Source organism: Nicotiana tabacum, chromosome 1 (genome assembly GCF_000715075.1).
Source record: "Nicotiana tabacum cultivar K326 chromosome 1, ASM71507v2, whole genome shotgun sequence".
NCBI lineage: Eukaryota > Viridiplantae > Streptophyta > Magnoliopsida > Solanales > Solanaceae > Nicotiana > Nicotiana tabacum.
Genome location: NC_134080.1, coordinates 29,113,593 through 29,133,392, shown reverse-complemented (window position 1 = coordinate 29,133,392; position 19,800 = coordinate 29,113,593). Strand labels below are relative to the sequence as shown.

Here is a 19,800-nt window from a genome sequence, read left to right as displayed (position 1 = left end):
AATAAACGAATGGTACATAAATTGTAGGAAAAATGTGGACTAGGCGGGTAATTTAGATACTATGCACGTATTTGGTAATAAAGTTTCATATATGGTATAGGAAGGAAAAAATCCCAAGTTGAAAATCAGCCCTTGTGGCATCTTATTTCTGCTATTTTCTGCAATAAGCCACAAACTCTGAAACTGGTGGAGAAGTATAGCCCAATATCACTAAGCATAAGCATAGCCCATTTGTGATCTTTTCAACCATCATTTCCTCGTCCTAGCACAAAATCCTCGAGGAGTTCTTGGTATCAATCTACATATATAGTAAAAAGACAACATATTATTTCTTTGTGTACTATTGAAGAAGAAAAAGATCCCAAATACTATAAAATAAAAGAAAGACAAATGGATATTCAGTTCTTTTTAGAATCACTATTTATATGTTGACTCCGTTAAGAAAAATTTTGATGAAAATATGACAGCATATTACAAAATTTTGATAGTGTGCTTCAAAATTCTGGCAGCGGGATTAATTTTTCAAAAAATTTCTTAACGGGCCAAAATATAAATAGCACGGTACTAAATGATCCTATTTGTGCAAATCTCCCAATATCAAGCAAGTAAAGATTTGGAATTTTTTCCTTCCTATACCATATATGAAACTTTATTACCAAATATGTGCATAGTATCTACATTACCCGCCTAGTCCACATTTTTCCTACAATTTTTGTACCATTCGTTTATTAGAAATTAATAGGGTAGAATCTTCCCCTAATAATGCGCGAAAAATCAGGAAAGAATCTTGGGATTGATTGATTCTACATTAAATTCAAGTTTTGAAACGGAAAGGAGATTTCGCAACAATTGCAGAACATATCTTCGAGATTCAACAAACTGAATTCAAATTGTAGAGTATTCTTTTCTTCGTCGTTTTCAGAAATCAAATTGGCGATCGTATATCTGTTCTTCATCTTTTTTTTCCCTCAATCTAGAAATCCAAAAAAACGAAAAAATTTAGAATAATACATCAACAACAACACGCAATCATATCCATAATCGCAATCATGCTACAACTGAATGGGAATTGGGATAACTATGGCAGATTTAGAGATTTTGAAGTTGCCATTGTGGTAAATGAGAATGCAAGCTACAGTATTCTGATTTCTACAATTGCAGAACAACTATCGATTGATACTTCAGAAAAAATTATAGAAATCAAATACATGGTGAACGACAATTGTCCCCCAATGGAGATTAGGAATGATATGGGGGTTCGTGTGTATATGGAGACCAAAAAGGAGAATAAAAACTTAGGTTCATATCCGTTATGCATAAGTGTATGATATTTCAATATGGAATTGGCAATCACCAACGATAACACAAGTGCAGGTTTGTATAGTTCGAAATTGCATAGAATTATGGTTTTACGGTATTATCTACAAAATTACTACATTTACCTACAATTAAACTATAAATCAGTTTAATAAAAGAATAAAGCAATGTTGTTTTCAAAATTATCTACAAAGTTACTACATTTATACGACAAAATAAACTACAATATATGATTAGAAATTGTTGATTTCAAAATGTTGTCTTCAAATAAAACTACAATCTATGTTTAGAACAAAATCTAGTCAAATAAAATACAAATCAGTTTAATTATGCACGAAGCAGTATTGTTTTCACAAATTTCTACAAATTGCAACAGTTATAGTACAATTTAACTACAATGTCTGACATCCTAAAATGGATGACTACAAATTTTTTACTATATCTACAAATTATCTACAAAGATTCTACAAAATTATAATGACACTATTTATCTTTATTATGACGCAGGTTCGTCCGGATCCCTAAAGTTACTTGATATGCCATCATCTCCAGCTGTAGAGGAATATAAAAGTGAAATAATAACATAATATACGCAAACTGCTATTGAAGAAAGACAAGTGTATCAGGACAAGCAAACTGTAGCTGCTGCAATGAAGCACTTTTTTGTGATGCACAAGTTCCAGTTCTGAGATAAAATATCTAGTCATAGAAGGTATGGAGATATTTGTGGTGAGAAGATCATTAAAAACAGTGTTTTACTCAAGATATGTGTTTTTTAAACATTGTAGATAAATTGTAGTTACATTGTAGTTTATGTTACTTTATGTTAAAACAGTCCTTTTGTTGCATCTACATTTATGATCTGTATTAAATATTGTATTTTTTTGTAGCTACTGGCTTGCATGCGTTGGTAAAAACTATAAATGGAACTTCAAGGCAACGTCAATTAATGATTCCGCAATGTTCAAGATAAGGAGTTTCAACCGACAACACACATGCTCCTTAATGGACGAAACATTCATACAACGCAAACGTACTGCAGCTGTAGTTGGTAGCATGGTCATTCGAAAGTATTGTGATCCTAAGACTGTTTACACACCAAAGGACATACAAACTGACATGTTATCCGAACACGGAGTGAACCTAAGCTACATGCAAGCATGTAGAGCAAAGGAAAAGACTTTACAGTTTTTGAGAGGGAATCCGGCTGACTCCTACAGCAAATTACCCAAATATTTTTATATTCTTGAGGAGACTTATCCTTGTTCGGTTGTTAAATTGAAGAAGACAGCAAATGAATGCTTCTTATACGCATTTGTTGCTCTTTGTACATCAATAAGTGGTTAGCAACATTGTAAGCCAGTAGTAGTAGTTGATGGGACATTCTTAAAGTCAGCCTACAGGGGGATTATGCTGACAGTAAGCACCATGGATGCAGCAGGTAAAAAGTGTAAAACTTTTGTAGTTATTTTGTAGGCAGTCTAGAAAATGTAGATACATTGTAATAATTTTGTAGTTATTTTGTAGCTACTACATGAAATGTAGATAAATTGTCTATATTATGAAGATATATTGTAGTTGTTATGTACTTATATTTTTATATACATTTTCAAAGCTGCCAATTAATATTTTATGAATTAATAATGTAGGTATGCCCTTGGCATGTGTTGTGGTTGATTCTGAAAATGACGAATCTTGGAAGTGGTTCTTTGAGCAATTCAAGCAGACATATGGTGAAAGACCTTCAATGTGGGCTGTTTCAGATAGGAATGAGAGTATACTGAAGGCAACATCAATTGTCTATCCGGGCATGACACACTACTCTTGCATGTGACATATTTGGACAAATATAAGGTCAAAATTCAAGAAGGGTCATCTACAATTACATGAATTGTACTTTGCTACAACACAGTCATACACTCTAGATGAATTTAATGAAAGGATGTCGAAGATTGAAGAGGTAGACCCGCGTGTGAAATCTTACCTATATGATATTGGCTATCATAAATGGTCAAGAGTACATGCAACAGTGAATAGAACGTGGACAATGACATCAAATATTGCAGAGTCGTTGAACGCTGTAACAAAAGATGCAAGAGAGCTGCCGATATTTGACCTTTTAGAGTATATGCGGACACTGCTAGAACGTTGGACCAACGAGAAGTTATTGAAGGCGAAGGGTACTTTCACATTTCTTGGGTCCAAATTCAACAAAGAATTAGAGAACAACAGAATATTATCTCAGAAGCTTAGGGTAAGATCTGTTTATTTGGTGCAGAAAAAATAAATTACTTAATATGCAGTGTTTCCAGATTGTAGATAAATTGTAGTCAAATTGAAGATAATTGTAGGTTGTAGATAAGGTGTAGAATATTTGTAGATAATCTATTTTTATGATTGAAATAAGATTTTTTCTGTTTGTTCTGCAATTGTAGGTGAGGGCTTCAACAGATCATATACATACTATGTTAGATGATGTGAAGCGGTACATTGTGTGTCTAGAAAATAATAAATGTAGCCGTGGCCAATTCCAACTTGAAGAACTTCCATGTGCGCTTCTTTGGCAGCATTAAGGCACAGAAATGAAACATATGAAAAATATTGATCTCCGTATTATACAAGGGAGAGCTTTCCGCGTACGTATGAAATACCAGTAAATCCTCTTCCTGATAAAAGCAAATGGAATGTGATACAATATATTTTGGATGAAGTAGTAAATCCACCGACGGGAGATAAAAGGCAGCCAGGGAGACCTCAAAAGGAAAGATATAAAACATATGATGAAATAAAGTCAAAGAAATACAAGATGTCATGTGGAAATTGTGGAGGTGAAGGGCATAACAAAAGATCTTGCAAGAATGCGCCCAAGAAGAAATGAATATCATGTAGTTAGAATAGTTATTCAAACTAACTGTTAGTAAGTTAAAGTTAGCAGATTTTTTGTGTAATCGTTTAAGTTTTTAAAGATCATTATGAAGTAGACTACAATTTGTTTATGTGTGTTTAACATGCTTTTATGTATTGTGCCAGGCATCGAAATTTGTCTTTGATATAGTGTAATTAAATTTTAATATTTATTATCTACAATACAACTGATATCAAAAAAGTAATAATGTAAAGTGTTTCCAGATTGTAGGTAAAATATAGGTTAAATGTGGTTAAATTGTAGTCTTGGTAATAATTTGTAGATGATTTGTAGATAAATTGTGGATAATATATTTCTAGGATTGGAGTATTTATTTCTTCTGTTTGTTGTGTAATTTAACTTCAACTGACAGTTATATACAGATATTACCTAGAACTTGAAGGTATTTCGTAAAAATTATGAACATATACAACTACAAAATTATATACAATAACTACATTGAGTGTTTCCAAAATGTAGATATTGTGAAGATTATTTGTAGGCAAATTGTATTCTAACATCAAAATACTCATGTTTAATATAATGAAGATACAGTGCTGTAAACAACCAATTTATATTCAAGTGAACAACTAATAATGAAAGATAAAATAATAAAACAAAAAGGTATGCTGCAATAAAAAAATAAAAATTTTGTTCATAAAGTAGTGTATTCTCCTTCAACTACAAATTGGCATCAACAAACTAGGAAAACAAGACATTATTTCTTCTTTCTCTGGACTCTAGTCTTCTCATTCAAAGCAGGAGCGCTCTTCCTCCTTGCTAGTCTGCCTGTAACCTCACTTTCACTGATTGATCCATCTTCTTGCTTCTTTGTAGCATAGTCCCATAGGAGAGCTCCATAGCATCTACGGTGTTGGTCGATATCCGAAAGGTCTTCTGAAGGGATTGATAAATCTCCAAGGCTAACATACTCCGCAAAAGCAGCAACAAATACACTACAATCGTTGCATAAGACAAAAAAATTTAATTATTTAACAAATAATTATAAAAAAATAATAATTAAACATATAGAAAGAGAGAATAGTTTTTTATAGTGATCCTTCCTTTTGCTGTGGAATCTCCGCAACCATCCACTGTATGTTGAGAGGGTCTGTAACTGGTTTCTCAATGTATGTCTTTGTGGTCTTGAAGTCAATATCTTTACGCTTCCCGTAGAAACCAGTGCAAGACAAATATAGAGGGATAATGATTGAAAGCTTATCAACACATGATTCAACAACATTATGATGGTGTGAAGACACCATGGAATCATACACATAAAATTGCCTGTCCGCTATGTCGAAAACGACCAACAACCAATGGAAATTCTCTACAATGTTCACGGGCATGATGACATAGTCAAATTCATCCCAGGCAACATTAGCAAGAAGTCTATACCCAAGAATATATTCTGCAACATCATCATCGGGTTTAACAACCGAATACTTTTTTTTTTCTGGCGGAGAACTTATGAACTTCTCATAGATTTGTTCAATCTTTGACTTGAACAAACAATCGGTTGTTGTAAACCTAGTGTTGTTGTTGTTGGGGCCATATTTGTCTCTTTTTCTCAGGTAATACATAATAACATCAATGTGCTGCAAAATAAAATAAAATCTACTATAATCTACAGTGTAACTACAATTATCAACAAAGCAGCTACACTTTAAACTACAAAGCCAGAATTCAAATAATCTAACAAATAACTACACTTTAGCTGCTATACACAGCAACAAATGGAACACAACAACTACCATAAGGTCTCAATAATATCTACATTCAAACTACAATTAATATTATAAGTCTTCGACTTGCTCTACAATTTAACTACAAATTAACTACAATCATGAAATACAGATATACCAATTCTGTCCAAATTACCAAATATACAATTTTTACGTACAATTCATCATCAAATATGATACATAAGATCCAACCTAAATACAATCACACTATAAATAATAAGAGCCGCATTTATAAGAAATGTCTACATTATATCTACAATTTATAATAAAAGGCATGGTCACATATATTTCATATCTACAATATAACTACAATTATACTACAAAACAGAAGATAAAATATATCTTGTGAATTTATTCTTTGATACTTACCGAGTCATTGAGGACTTGTCCGGGGTGAGCAAGGGAATAAAACCAGTGCTTCTTATCTACCTTTTCAACTCCAAGGTCTAACCAAGGCTTGATTTGGTTATCCTTTATGGGAAAGGGAGCCTTCCTCCTATAACAACAAATAAATGTCCAATCAAAAAAAAATCACAGAATGAATTACATATTTAAACTTTAAAATGCTGAAATGAAAGTGTCAAATTAAGCATTCATACCTCTTAGATACTTTGTGACTACGATGGTATAACCACTTGTTGAACTTATCTAACATATCAGAATCTACATTTTCACCTATAAGAGTTGTGAAGGGGTGCTTGAGGTAGAAAAATTTAGGTCCAATAGAGCTGCTGCCTCCAGAACTATATAGAGGTATGAAAGGTGATCGTGCATGTTTCCCCAGTTGCCTAGTTCTCCCCGGATGAATAGGGGTTGCTTCATCTGGTATGGGCTCGCCATACTTAACCAATTGTGTTAAGTTGTTTGGCAACTCAAAGTCATCCAATGTCACACCCTTCTTATCAATGCTTGATCCTTCAGAAACTACTTCATCAATATGCTGTGCATCATCACCTTCATTTAGCCGTTTCTCAATGACTTGTTTTGTCAGCTGCTATAGTCACTCCGTGAATTGGGGATTGTGCATTGATATCTTCAATATCTGTTATATAAAACATAACTTACTTAACATGAATGTAAAATTGTATAAACAACAATTATTTATTCTGAATGACAATATGATATTATACCTGCTTGTTCTACCTCAGCTGCTTCTTGAAATTCTGAATATAAGTCAACATGTGCTGGAACATGTTCTGGACAAACTGCAACTTCAATTTATAATTAAAAAAAGGTAAATAATACTAGATAATTCTGCCTTGAAATTTGTATATATATGTAGGAAGTTGTAGATAAAATGTGAATAATAAAACTATGCTCTATAAAGCTTTATACTAAGTATATATATTTGTAAGTATTTGTAGATACCTGTGTTGCTTGTGCATGCATGCACTTGCTCACCAATATTGAACTGAAATTGCTGGTTGTTCACTCCTTGTTGTTGGTCATTGTTTTTAGTTGAACTACCAGCAAACTAAAGATTTTGTGTTAGTTTGAGTATATTGTTTCATATATCATAATTTGTTTTGGTATATAAATATATGTCAACTCTTACCTTTGCCTCATCTGCATCATATCTCCTGTTTATCAAATTCAAAACACTCTTCACAGAATCATCTATAAACACTCGAAGGTCATGGAGTTCCTCAAATACAGCCTTCCTAAAATCCTCTAACTTTCCATCAACCTAAAAGTTAAAAATATAGTTAGTTGGTAATTTTATTCAAATAAATTACAAATTAGTTTAATTATGTACGAGGCAGTATTGTTTTCATAATTGTCTATAAATTGCTACAGTTATACTGCAATTTAACTACAATATGTGCAATCCCAACATGGATGACTATAGAATTATACTACAATTTACCTACAATGTATACTACATAAATTATTATGAAATGTAGATAAATTGTAGAAAATATGTAAATATATTGTAGTTATAATATTACCTGCTCAATTCCCTTTTCTAGCTTCCGGAGCTTCTTAGCCACAGATTCCTTGTCCTCTTGACAATCTGTATGTTTGGGTTCCAATGTTGGAGAATCAGCATTTGGAACCTCTGATGATTGTGCACCTTGTTCATCTTCATACTTAATCTTGTTTGGCAGAGTAAGCACTCCAATCTCTTCTCCAGATTCAGTCACACTTGTGAACTGAATGATGAAAAAAATAATTAGTTCCACTAAGGCAGAAAATGTAGACTAATTGTAGATATTATGAAGGTAAATGTAACAACATATAAAACTGAAAAAAAAAACCTTAATCTACTCAGGCTTGATCATCTTCTCTTCATAGACAGTTAACCAAATCTGCTCCTTAGTAGCTGACCATCTTAATATGCGAGGTATTGAGTCAGAACACCTCGTAGCAAGCTCTGTGCTGACGGTCGAGCAACACTCATAAAGCCACACTTACAAGGCTAATGGGCATCCCCGTATGAGATAAGAATGTACACGGGGATTTAGACGATGCCTAACGGATTCCATAACTTGATTGAACGATTTAATACCCCATGGGTATGACTCAAACTGACCAGACTCTACCAAATAGAACCTAAAGTGGTCTATAAAAGACACGTGGTCTTTTTCATAAGGGCAAACAAAATATTCTAAAAGATAAAGAATGCACAACTTGACTGCATCCTCATCGTTTACCCAAGATCTATTTGTTACTATGTTTTTCAAATACCACTTCACTACTCTTTTTTTTGTTAGGAAAATAGCTATTACTAACTTGCTAACATAACTAGAAGTATATCCATAATCTGTAAACTGATTCACACAATTTAAACCGGTAATTAAACCAAACTCTCTCAATGAAAAATTCAATTTTTTCCCCTTCAAGTGGACTAAAAAAATGATTCATTAGACTTAGACAGTTCATCCTTCATCAGAAGATGAATAGCTTGGTTTTGCATGCAAATGGAGGGGAGAGACGGTAAGTAACCAAAACAAGTGTTTTTAAAAAGCTTTAAAGCATTTGGAGACAATAACTCTTTTATCTGGCTAGGAATGCTAGGATCACACAAAGTGTGGAATTTAAGCACCCCATAATCCATATTATGTGGGGCAAAATAATGTCCATTCTGCACAAAATGATAAATTATTTCGCATTAGTAAACTGCATAAAATTGAAGCATTAATCTACATATTATCTACACATAACTACACAATCACTACACAAATAGCTAAAAACAAATCAGGAAGAAAATATACATACAAATCTGCTTCAAAAAAATACAGCCTACCCACACATATAACTACAAAACACTACAAGACATCTACAGATATAAACATTATCTACAAAAATGCAGGAAGAAAAAAGTAACTATAGCTCTGTTTCAAAATTTAAAAGCTAACGACAATATAACTACAAAACGACTATAAAATAACTACAATTATAAACTGTAGAAAATCACAACTACAAATAATCTACAAAATTAAGACAACTAATCTACAATTTACCAAAACACTTAAAACAGAGATTTTTACATCCAAAACAAAACTAAAAAACTGGAAACGAAAATAATAATGTTTACCTTCACTAAATTTTTTTTCTGAACCAATTTTGGGAGTTTTTGGGACTGTTTCTTCGTTTTTTTTTTGTTTTAAGGAAGCAGGAGACAACTTGAATTTTTTAACTGTTGGAATTTTAGGGACATCTTCAACAAAGTCGTCATCTACACATACCTCTTTCCCCTTTCTTTTGAGTTGTTTGCCGCCAGTTGTAGCACTTCCTCCAGCATCTACATCATGCATTTGCTTTGTTCTCATCTCGGCACGAATTTGTCTAGGAGATGAACTGTGAGTAGTAGGTTCCATTGCATGTGTAGATTTTACTTGTTTTTGTGGTGATTTTGGTGTTAAAACACCCAAATCGAAAGAGGAGATATCACCTATTGTAGATTTTTAGGTATTTTTTTGGGAGATTTGATGTTCTTCATGTTTAACTTCAACTTGACTAAAGATGGGAACGAATTTTGTAGAATGATAACTTCAATATTTGATGAATTTAAATGGAGAATAATGAAGAACGTGGGTAGCTTTTGTTTTGTAAAGAAGAAAACAGATGCTAAACGTGGGGAGAGTTACGGGTAAAGGTAAAACGTGGGGAGGGAGGGTTGAGCTGAAAGGAAAGAGAAACGTGGGAATATACGGTCCTATAATTATGCCTCATATAAATGCCCCATTAATTATATCCCTGTTTTAAATTATGGTATATAAATGGTAATTTAGTATACTAAATATAATTATTTCTAACCTTAAACATTGAGGGTAATAAGGTTTCCTTTCAGCCTAATAAATTTGAGGCCTCAACATTACTTTTAACTTGTATAGTTTTTTCTGTTTCGGGGGGGGGGGGGTAATTAGAACAATTTTATAATCAATTACTATTGAATCTAAAAAGAATAGAAGAATAAATTTCAAATAACGATATTATGAAGTTTATGAAATAGTTCTAAGCCATCTTATTAAGTTTTGATTTTTACCACCATTTTTATTGAGTAGCTCCTGTTCAGTTAACTTGTATAGTTTAAAGTTGTTACTATACATATTACAAATACAAAATTGGATTCTCACGAAACTCTTTCTTTTCCCTTTTTCTTTTCATCCCTTCCAAGCCCGAGCCACTTCAAAAGAAATAGATAAATAAACTTCTTGCTTTTTTAATTTGCTTAGATAAAAAGAAAACCTCTATTATGCTCAACCATCTTTGTCTTAAGGATTCTTTTTCCAAAATGACATTATCAAATCAACACTTACCGACTAGGACTTCAATTGAAAAAGGTCGTTAACTCTAGGCTAGCTAGCGTTTGGACATAGATTTGACTGAAACTTAAAAAAATGAGTTTTTGAAGATGAGATGAAAAATAATTTTTGAAAGTTGAAATTGTATTTGGATATGCATTTTAAGAATTTAAAATTTTGTGAGTATTGTAAGATTTTCTTACGTTAATTTATTGGTGTCCCAATAAGTTTAAGGCCCATAATTAATATTTAATTAATGAGCAAATCTCATTCGTCTGATTAGTTACTTGATGGACGTACCGGATTAAGTGAGAACATCTATAAATTGGTCCTCTCCCCACCCATTAGGGTTACCGCATTTTATTTCTTTCTTCCATCACTAAAGGCGGCGGTAACGTAAAGCTAGGGCAAGGGGCGAGAAACCAATTTACCGATTAATGCTTCCGCTTCGAGATAATGGCTTACGATTCAAGTATATTTTCTGTAATAATTTTATATAAGATTATTATGTTCAAGATCCTTGTATGAATTAGAGTTTATGCTCACATGTGATATCATGAGTCTGGATTGTTTGAACGGTTAATCTTCATAAAGGAATTACATATATTTTAACTATCTGTTATGTCACGGCCGCAAAAGTATGATTCTAACTCTAAAGCCTTTAATTGCTTTTAAAATCCTAGAATAATTAGACAGATAAAATTGAAAGATTTATGCTTACTGCTTTTGCACAATAAAACGAGTTGAATTTTGCTTACCCTAGAGATGACTAGATCTAAATTGTATATGTGTTTTGGAACAAAGGAATTATAGAGGACTTAGAACCTTCACTGTATAATGATATGTTTGTTTTAATAGTAAGTCTTTGATTTGGTCAAAACCCTTTAAAGATATTTTGGGTTAACGCTTCAGGCACTAAGCCAAACACATCTAATAGCCTAGTTATGTAAGATTTTGAATAATGTTTAAATCCGTAAGGTGGTTGGTTCATCTTAAGTTTAGTCCTACGTTTTCAGTGAAGGTAACAAAGTAATTTATTTTGGTCTACTAAAATTGTTTCGACTATTAAGTCGATAGACCTATTTATTATTTATTTTATGTATGTGATTAATGTTTAATATAGTTTGTTAGTCACCAAAATGATCAAACTAGATTATTTAAAGTATTCACATGTATAATTTTTTTTGATATTTGTTTTATGTGTGCATTTATGTTTATATAGTTTGTTAGTCGCCAAAGTGGCTAAACTAGTATGTTTATAAAAATTATGAATACATAAAATTATAGCTTATCCATGAAATTAATAAAATGCCTATGATTAAAAATTAGTGGATAAATTAATTTTCACTATTGCTAGAACTTAATGGTTTACCCAAAGGTGCATCAATTATTCTATGAATAGTAAATATGATGAGGTAAATTAATATTCTTAGTCAAATATATATTGTCTGTCCAAAGATGGCATATATATTTGGTTAAAAATATTTAATTACCTATTAAAGACTAAATGACATTTAAATTATGATAGTGTGTCGTAGTATTTACCCAAAAGAAAATTGCGATATGCTTTAACTATTTTGTTGAATCCATTTTGATTTGTGAGCATGTATTATCTATTTGTAGCTATTCCTTTTCATTCGCTTGTTTCGTCTATTACTGTGTTCAACGGATTGAACTTCTCTGAATGGCGTGAACAAGTCCAGTCCCACTGAGGTGTGATGGATCTTGACTTGGCTCTGCTGAATGATAAACCCGCTGCCATTACTGACTCGAGCAGTGCGGATGAGAAGTCTTTTCATAAAGCATGGGAACGCTCTAATATGCTAAGCCTTATGTTTATGCGAATGAATATTGCCAACAACATTAAGAGTACTATTCCACAAACAGAAAGTACCAGGGAATACCTGAAGTTTGTGGAAGAACGTTTTCGTTCTGCAAATAAGTCTCTCGCTGGTACACTAATGGTTGAACTCACGACCATGAAGTTTGATGGGTCGCGTAGTATGCAAAATCATATCATCGAGATGACTAACATTGCAGCAAGACTTCAGACCTTGGGGATGAAAATGGATGACTCCTTCTTGGTTCAGTTTATTCTGAACTCGTTACCTCCTGAGTATGGACCTTTTCAAATTAGCTATAACATTATTAAGGATAAGTGGAATGTTAGTGAGTTGTCCAGTATGCTTACTCAAGAGGAGTCAAGACTTAAGAAACAAGGGAGTCATTCAATTAATTTCATGGGTCAAGAAGCTGGTAACTTAAAGTAAAGGCTAACAAGTTCAAGAAGAAGAAAGCACTTGCTAAAGCTCCACATGATGCTAAGAAGGAACATAAGGCAGATACGTGTCGTTTCAGTAACAAGAAAGGACACTATCAGAAAGATTGCTTGAAACATAAAGCTTGGTTCGAAAAGAAAGGTACAATTAGTGCTTTTATATGTTTCAAATCAAATTTAATAGAAATTCCTAATAATACTTGGTGGCTTGATTCTGGTGCAACTGCTCATGTATCTACTACATTGCAGGGATTACTTACGATCCAAACTACAAATCCAAATAAAGATTTCTTGTTCATGGGAAATCATATGAAGGCTCCAATTGAAGGGATAGAGACTTATCGTTTGATCATGGAGACTGGAAGTCACCTTGATCTATTACAGACTCTTTATGTACCTTCAGTTTCTAGGAATTTGATTTCTCTTTCAAGACTTGATGTTTCTGGATTTGATTTAAGGTTTGAAAATGGATGTTTTAATTTATATAAGAATGCTATTTTTTATGGTTCTAGTTTTCATAGTGATGGTTTATATAAGTTAAATTCGATATTGGTTTTTCTGAATCCTTTCTTACTGTTCAACATAATGTTGGAATTAAACGTAGTTCACTAGATGAAAGTTCTGCTTACTTGTGGCATAGACGTTTGGGTCATATATCCAAGGAAAGGTTAGAAAGATTAGTAAAGAATGAGATTCTTCCGAATCTAAATTTTACTGATCTTACTATATGTTTGGATTGCATTAAGGGAAAGCAAACCAAACATAGTAAGAAAAGTGCCACAAGAAGCACCCAGCTTCTTGAAATTATACACACCGATATTTGTGGACCCTTTGATGTTTCATCTTTTGGTGGAAAGAAATCTTTTATCACTTTTATCGATGATCTTTCACATTATAGATACATCTATTTGCTGGAAAAAAATCTCAAGCAACAGATGCTCTCAAAGTGTTTGTTAATGAGATTGAAAGGTAATTAGATAAAAAGGTAAAAATCATTAGGTCAGATAGAGGTGGTGAATATTATGGAAAATATAATGAATCAGGACAATGTCCAGGTCTATTTGCAAAGTTCCTCGAGGAACATGGCATATGTGCACAGTATACTATGCCAGGAACACCTCAACAAAATGGTGTTGGAGAAAGGCGTAACCGAACACTTATAGATATGGTTAGGAGTATGATGTGTAATTCCTCATTACCCAAATCATTGTGGATGTATGCTCTTAAAACTGCTGTATATTTATTAAACAGGATTCCTAGTAAGGCAGTTCTAAAGATCCTTTTTGAACTGTGGACAGGAAGGAAACCTAGTTTAAGGCACCTGCATGTTTGGGGTTGCCCAGTGGAAGCTAGAGTTTATAATCCAAAAGAAAAAAATTAGATTCTCGAACAGTAAGTGGTTACTTTATTGGTTACCTAGAGAAATCTAAAGGGTATGTGTTTTACTGTCCAAATCATAATTCGAGAATTGTTGAAATCGGTAATGCAAGATTCATTAAGAATGGTGAAGTTAGTGGGAGTGTTGAAAAGTAAAGTGTGGAAACAAAAGAGGTAAGGGTCAATATTCTATTACCCACGAATGTGCCTACTTCCACACAAATATCAAATATTATTTCAGTTGTTGAAGAACACTTAAACAACACCGATCAACATTTGGATGAAACACTTCATGAAGAAACTAACTCACAAATATCTGACACAAATGAATCACAAGAACTTCCATTAAGAAAATCTCAAAGAGTTAGAAAATCTGCTATTTTGGATGATTATGTGGTTTATTTGCAAGATTCAGATTTTGACATTGGTCTTAATAAGGATCGGGTTTCATTTTCACAAGCCATAGAAAGTAATGAGTCTAACAAATGGATTGATGCCATGAAGGAAGAGTTAAAATCCATGGAATACAATAAAGTCTAGGATCTTGTTGAATTGCCAGAAAGTTCTAAAAGAATTGGGTGTAGATGGGTCTTTAAGACCAAAAGCGATTCAAATGGCAATATTGAACGATACAAAGCCAGACTTGTTGCCAAGGGTTATACTCAGAAAGGAGGCATCGATTATAAAAGAGACCTTTTCACTGGTCTCAAAGAAAGGTTCGTTAAGAATTATTATGGCTTTGGTGGCTCATTATGATTTAGAGTTACACCAAATGGATGTGAAAACTACCTTTCTTAATGGAGACCTCAAAGAGAAAGTCTATATGGACCAATCAAAGGGTTTTGAAACTAAAGGAAAAGGTCAAATGATATGTAAACTGAAGAAGTCAATATATGGACTTAAACAAGCCACACAACAATGGTATATAAAATTTAATGATACCATAACATCTTTTGGATTTGTGGAAAATACCGTTGATCGGTGTATATACCAAAAGATCAGTGGGAGCAAGTTTATATTTTTAGTCATATATGTTGATGATATTCTATTTGCTGCTAATGATTTAGGCATATTGCGTGAGACTAAAGATTTTCTCTCTAAGAATTTTGAAATGAAAGATATGGGTGAGGCATCCTATGTGATAGGAATAGAAATATTTCGTGATAGATCATAAGGATTATTGGGATTGTCTCAGAAAGGCTATATCGAAAGAGTTCTAGAGAGATTTAACATGAACAATTGTTTAGCAGGAATTGTTCTAATTCAAAAAGGGGACAAATTTAGTCTCATGCAATGCCCTAAGAATGATGTAGAACGAAAAGAAATGGAATCAATTCCTTACTCTTCTATTGTTGGTAGTCTGATGTATGCTCCGACTTTCACAAGACCAGATATTAGTTTTGCGGTCGGAATATTGGGAAGATATCAGAGTAACCCAGGAATTGATCATTGGAAAACTGCAAAGAAAGTTTTGAGGTACCTGAAAGGAACGAAGGATTACATGCTCATGTATAGGAGATCCAAGCATTTGAAAGTTATTGGATACTTGGATTCAGATTTCGATGGATATATTGATACTATAAAATTCATGTTTGGTTATTTGTTCCAATTAGCTGAATGAGCAATATCATGGAAGAGTGCCAAACAGTCTGTCATTGCTACATCCACAATGGAAGCGGAATTTGTGGCATGTTTTGAAGCCAAAATTCACGCATTATGGTTGTGAAATTTTATTTCGGGACTTGGGGTTGTCGACACCATTACCAAGCCGCTGAAAATTTACTGTGATAATTCTGTAGCAGTATTCTTCTCCAAGAATGATAAGTACTCCAAAAGTTCCAAACATATAGAATTAAAGTATTTTACCGTTTAAGAGGAAGTACAGAAACAAAGAGTGTCACTTGAGCATATTAGAACATATCTCATGATTGCAGATTCGTTAATGAAAGGTTTACAGCCAAAGATATTTAAAGAACATGTACATAGAATGGGTCTTGGATGTATTTATGATTGATGTATTTATGATGTTTCGACACTCTGAGCTCATTTATGTGTTTCTGATATACATTAGTAATTTCTTGTTTCTCATAATGGTGTGCACATTATTGTTTTGAGATGTTACAGAATAAGTCTCAATGAGATATTATTGTGGACCATAATATTTTATAGCTTATGAACCTGATACGATAAATTACTAATGTTGTAGTATATGGAAGGGAGTATGTAGACAAATTATATATAACCGCCATAACTCATATTTAGTAGTTTATCGTATTATGGTATTTATGATGGACATTATAGAAGAGATTTGTTTATGCGCAACTAATGTTCCTATATTAAATATTAATATTATGTGATTATTAGGCCAAGCAGGAGAATGTAATATTTTCTTACGTTAATTTATTGGTGGCCCAATAAGTTTAAGGCCCATAATTAATATTTAATTAATGAGCAAATCTCATCCGTCCGATTAGTTACTTGATGGACGTACCGGATTAAGTGAGAACCTCTATAAATTGGTCCTCTCCCCATCCATTAGGGTTACCATATTTTATTTCTTTCTTCCATCACTAAAGGCGCAGTAACGTAAAGCTAGGACAAGGGGCGAGGAACCAATTTATCAATTAACGCTTCCGCTTCATGATAATGGCGTACGATTCAGGTATATTTTCTGTAACAATTTTATGTAAGATTATCATGTTCAAGATCCTGGAATGAATTAAAGTTTATACTCACATATATAATACTTCAAAAAGTACACAAGAGTTGTTTTTGGGATTTGAAGATTTTGAAACTAAAAATTGGTTAAAATTTACAAATAAACAGATATTTAAAAATAAATTTGAAAAAAAAACCTCTCAAATTTTATGGATCTTCGTAAAGGTAGTATCTTGTGGGATTTAAAGTGGATACGTTGCAAAGAGGGAGAACCACAAAACACTAAAAGAGAAAGGCAAATAAGCTCTCGTTTTATGGGGGCCATTCTGATAACAATTTCAAAGGAAAAAGAAGAGAGGATTGTCATTGTCACACCTCCTTTTTCACCTACACCCCCGTGAAGGGACGTAAAGAGAGTTTTTTCAATTAAAGGACAATCGAAACGGGATTTATTATTTAATTCAGAGTCGTCACTTGGGAGATTTATGGTGTCCCAAGCCACCGGTTAAATCCCGGATCGAGGAAAGATTAACTCTGTTTAACAGTCTGCGCACCAGAAATCCGGATAAGGAATTCCGTTAACCCGGGAGAAGGTGTTAGGCATTCCCGAGTTCCGTGGTTCTAGCACGGTCGCTCAACTGTCATATTTGGCTTAATTATCTGATTTTTATACAATTATGAACTTATGTGCCAATTTTACCTTTTAACCGCTTTTATTATTATCATTATTATTTTAACAAAGAATTGCAACGTTGTGAAAACGTATCTCGAACCACGTCACATCAATGTACCCGTGGTTATCGACATATTTCGACTCCGTTGAGATTTGGATTTGGGTCACATAAATGTGCACCCGGGTTTAAGAAGGTAATATTATTTAAAGTACGCGCTTAAAGAGACTAACGCGTTGTTATTTTGGGAAATGGCCGTGAAACTCGCTAAACGGCCTCTCCCTAAATCTAAGTATTTTAATATGTACAATTATCGAGGGCCCCGCAATCTAGGTGCTTTATTTGGCGAGACTCATCTCATTCTTATTTTAAAAGGGCAAACCTAAAGCAATCTATAATTTTCTACTTTATTTGTCTCTAAAAAAAGGAAAAGTCCTAATTAATTAACATTACAAAATCGGGCCTCATAGTTCAAGTCCGGATCCAAACAAAAGGACGAACATTTTAATGTGAATCTACTACCTAACTTAAAAGCCTAGTCCATCCTTAAGTGCCAACATGCCATATCAGTCTTGGGCCCAAAGAGCCCAAGCCATAAAATTCGTGCAGGCCAACCGTGAATTTTCAGTGGCCCAAAGTGGGCCTAGGACTAGCCTAGTTCAAATGAACATGATCATGCCGAGAAGATCGCGGGATAAGCATTTGCACACCACAATTACTCCAACTCTCCAGAGTGTGTTTACCAAATAGTAATAAAATACTACGACGTACGCTCGTTCAAATTAACTACTTATTCATATCCAATTATCATGACCAATTTGTTTAGTCAGTGCTAACGGTGCCTGCTTATTTTAAACAAGTTACTGATGATGCCTACTGATATTACTAGCCTAAACTGTTGATGCCTACTGATATTAGGTTTAACTCGAAATCAAACTTGATAACCCATCATACATTTGCAACCCCAATCATGTTTCTGAATTTGATTTTCAACAAAATAGTGTTATACTAAAGTGAGCACTATCTATACTAAAGCAGTTGCTAGATAACCATGAATTCAAGTAGTCCCAAAACAAATCAGCGCACATTCGAACATTCTGATGCTTCTGTTTCTAATTAAATTATCGTCCCTAACTGGTTGCCCACTTTGACATGTATCCCTTATAGCATAACGAATAAAGAGTTCAAATAACTTCATCTAGTACTAATTGTTATGGTAAAGCAACTAACAACCTAGCAACTCAAATTTGTAAACTAACAGCATGTCAACAGGAACATAGCAGTTCAGTAGCTCTTAATTACAATCAGTGTGTATCCACTATTCACATAATACTAAACACATAATCAATATCGACTAGATATAATTAACTAACAACTCATCCAATTGTAAACAACAGGCAACCTACAAATGAACACAAATCTGTGAATATTTCCATTTTCAACTTCAAGGAGCTACATCAAGGCGATTCGAAAAGTGTACCTGGATTGGAAAAACAGGACAAGAAGAAGGAGAAGAGGATCAGCAGCAGTAGCAATACAACACAGCAGAACATCAAACAATCACTGTGAGTACCAGACCGCAGGTACCAACAGCTAGTGACATATGTAGCAGACCCAAGCGATAAACCAGAAATCCAGAAGTGTTTAAAACCCAACAGAATTACCAGAACCGACTCAAAACCAGCCTAAATAAACCCAAAGTCACTAGAAAACCAACCAGGGAACCTCTGAGACTCTCACAATCAGAAATCAAGCTAGAAACATGCAACTCATCAACTGGAATTCTAATTTGACTTCAGGAAACTAATGCAACAGTAGGTTTTCTCAATATTTTTCAAAGTCCGGCAGTGTGTGCCAATCTTTGGACTTTTTCTATTTTTCTGATTCTCAACCCTTACCGCCCATTCAAAAAAGGTCCCCCCAATGTCTCTACTAATCTCTATATTTAAACCCAAAACCTCAGCCTATTTTTCATCTCTAATCAGCACTTAGGAAAGTATTTCTGCCCATGATGTTCCCTTACAGTCCACTATCAAGTGTCTTATGCCCAAAGGTACAGGCAGCTCATAATATTCAATTAATCCCCCATGCTTTTATGTTT

The 19,800-nt window shown here is 33.5% G+C and overlaps 1 protein-coding gene across 1 annotated transcript; it reads left to right on the top strand.

The window, feature by feature from the left end:
- Positions 1–1,049: 1,049 nt before the first annotated feature.
- Positions 1,050–4,377, top strand: LOC107763620 (uncharacterized). The gene is made up of 6 exons (XM_016582109.2): positions 1,050–1,264; positions 2,208–2,659; positions 2,967–3,115; positions 3,230–3,571; positions 3,753–3,809; positions 4,348–4,377. Exons 1-6 carry the CDS (start codon positions 1,050–1,052, stop codon positions 4,375–4,377), a joined length of 1,245 nt encoding a protein of 414 aa, XP_016437595.2.
- The last annotated feature ends 15,423 nt before the right edge of the window (positions 4,378–19,800 follow it).

Coding starts and splice junctions, on each gene's coding strand:
- LOC107763620 (XM_016582109.2), top strand. CDS start 1,050: ATGCTACAACTGAATGGGAATTGGGATAACTATGGCAGATTTAGAGAT. Junction 3,572..3,752: donor TATTATCTCAGAAGCTTAGG/GTAAGATCTGTT, acceptor CTGCAATTGTAG/GTGAGGGCTTCAACAGATCA. Junction 3,810..4,347: donor ATGATGTGAAGCGGTACATT/GTGTGTCTAGAA, acceptor GTATTGTGCCAG/GCATCGAAATTTGTCTTTGA.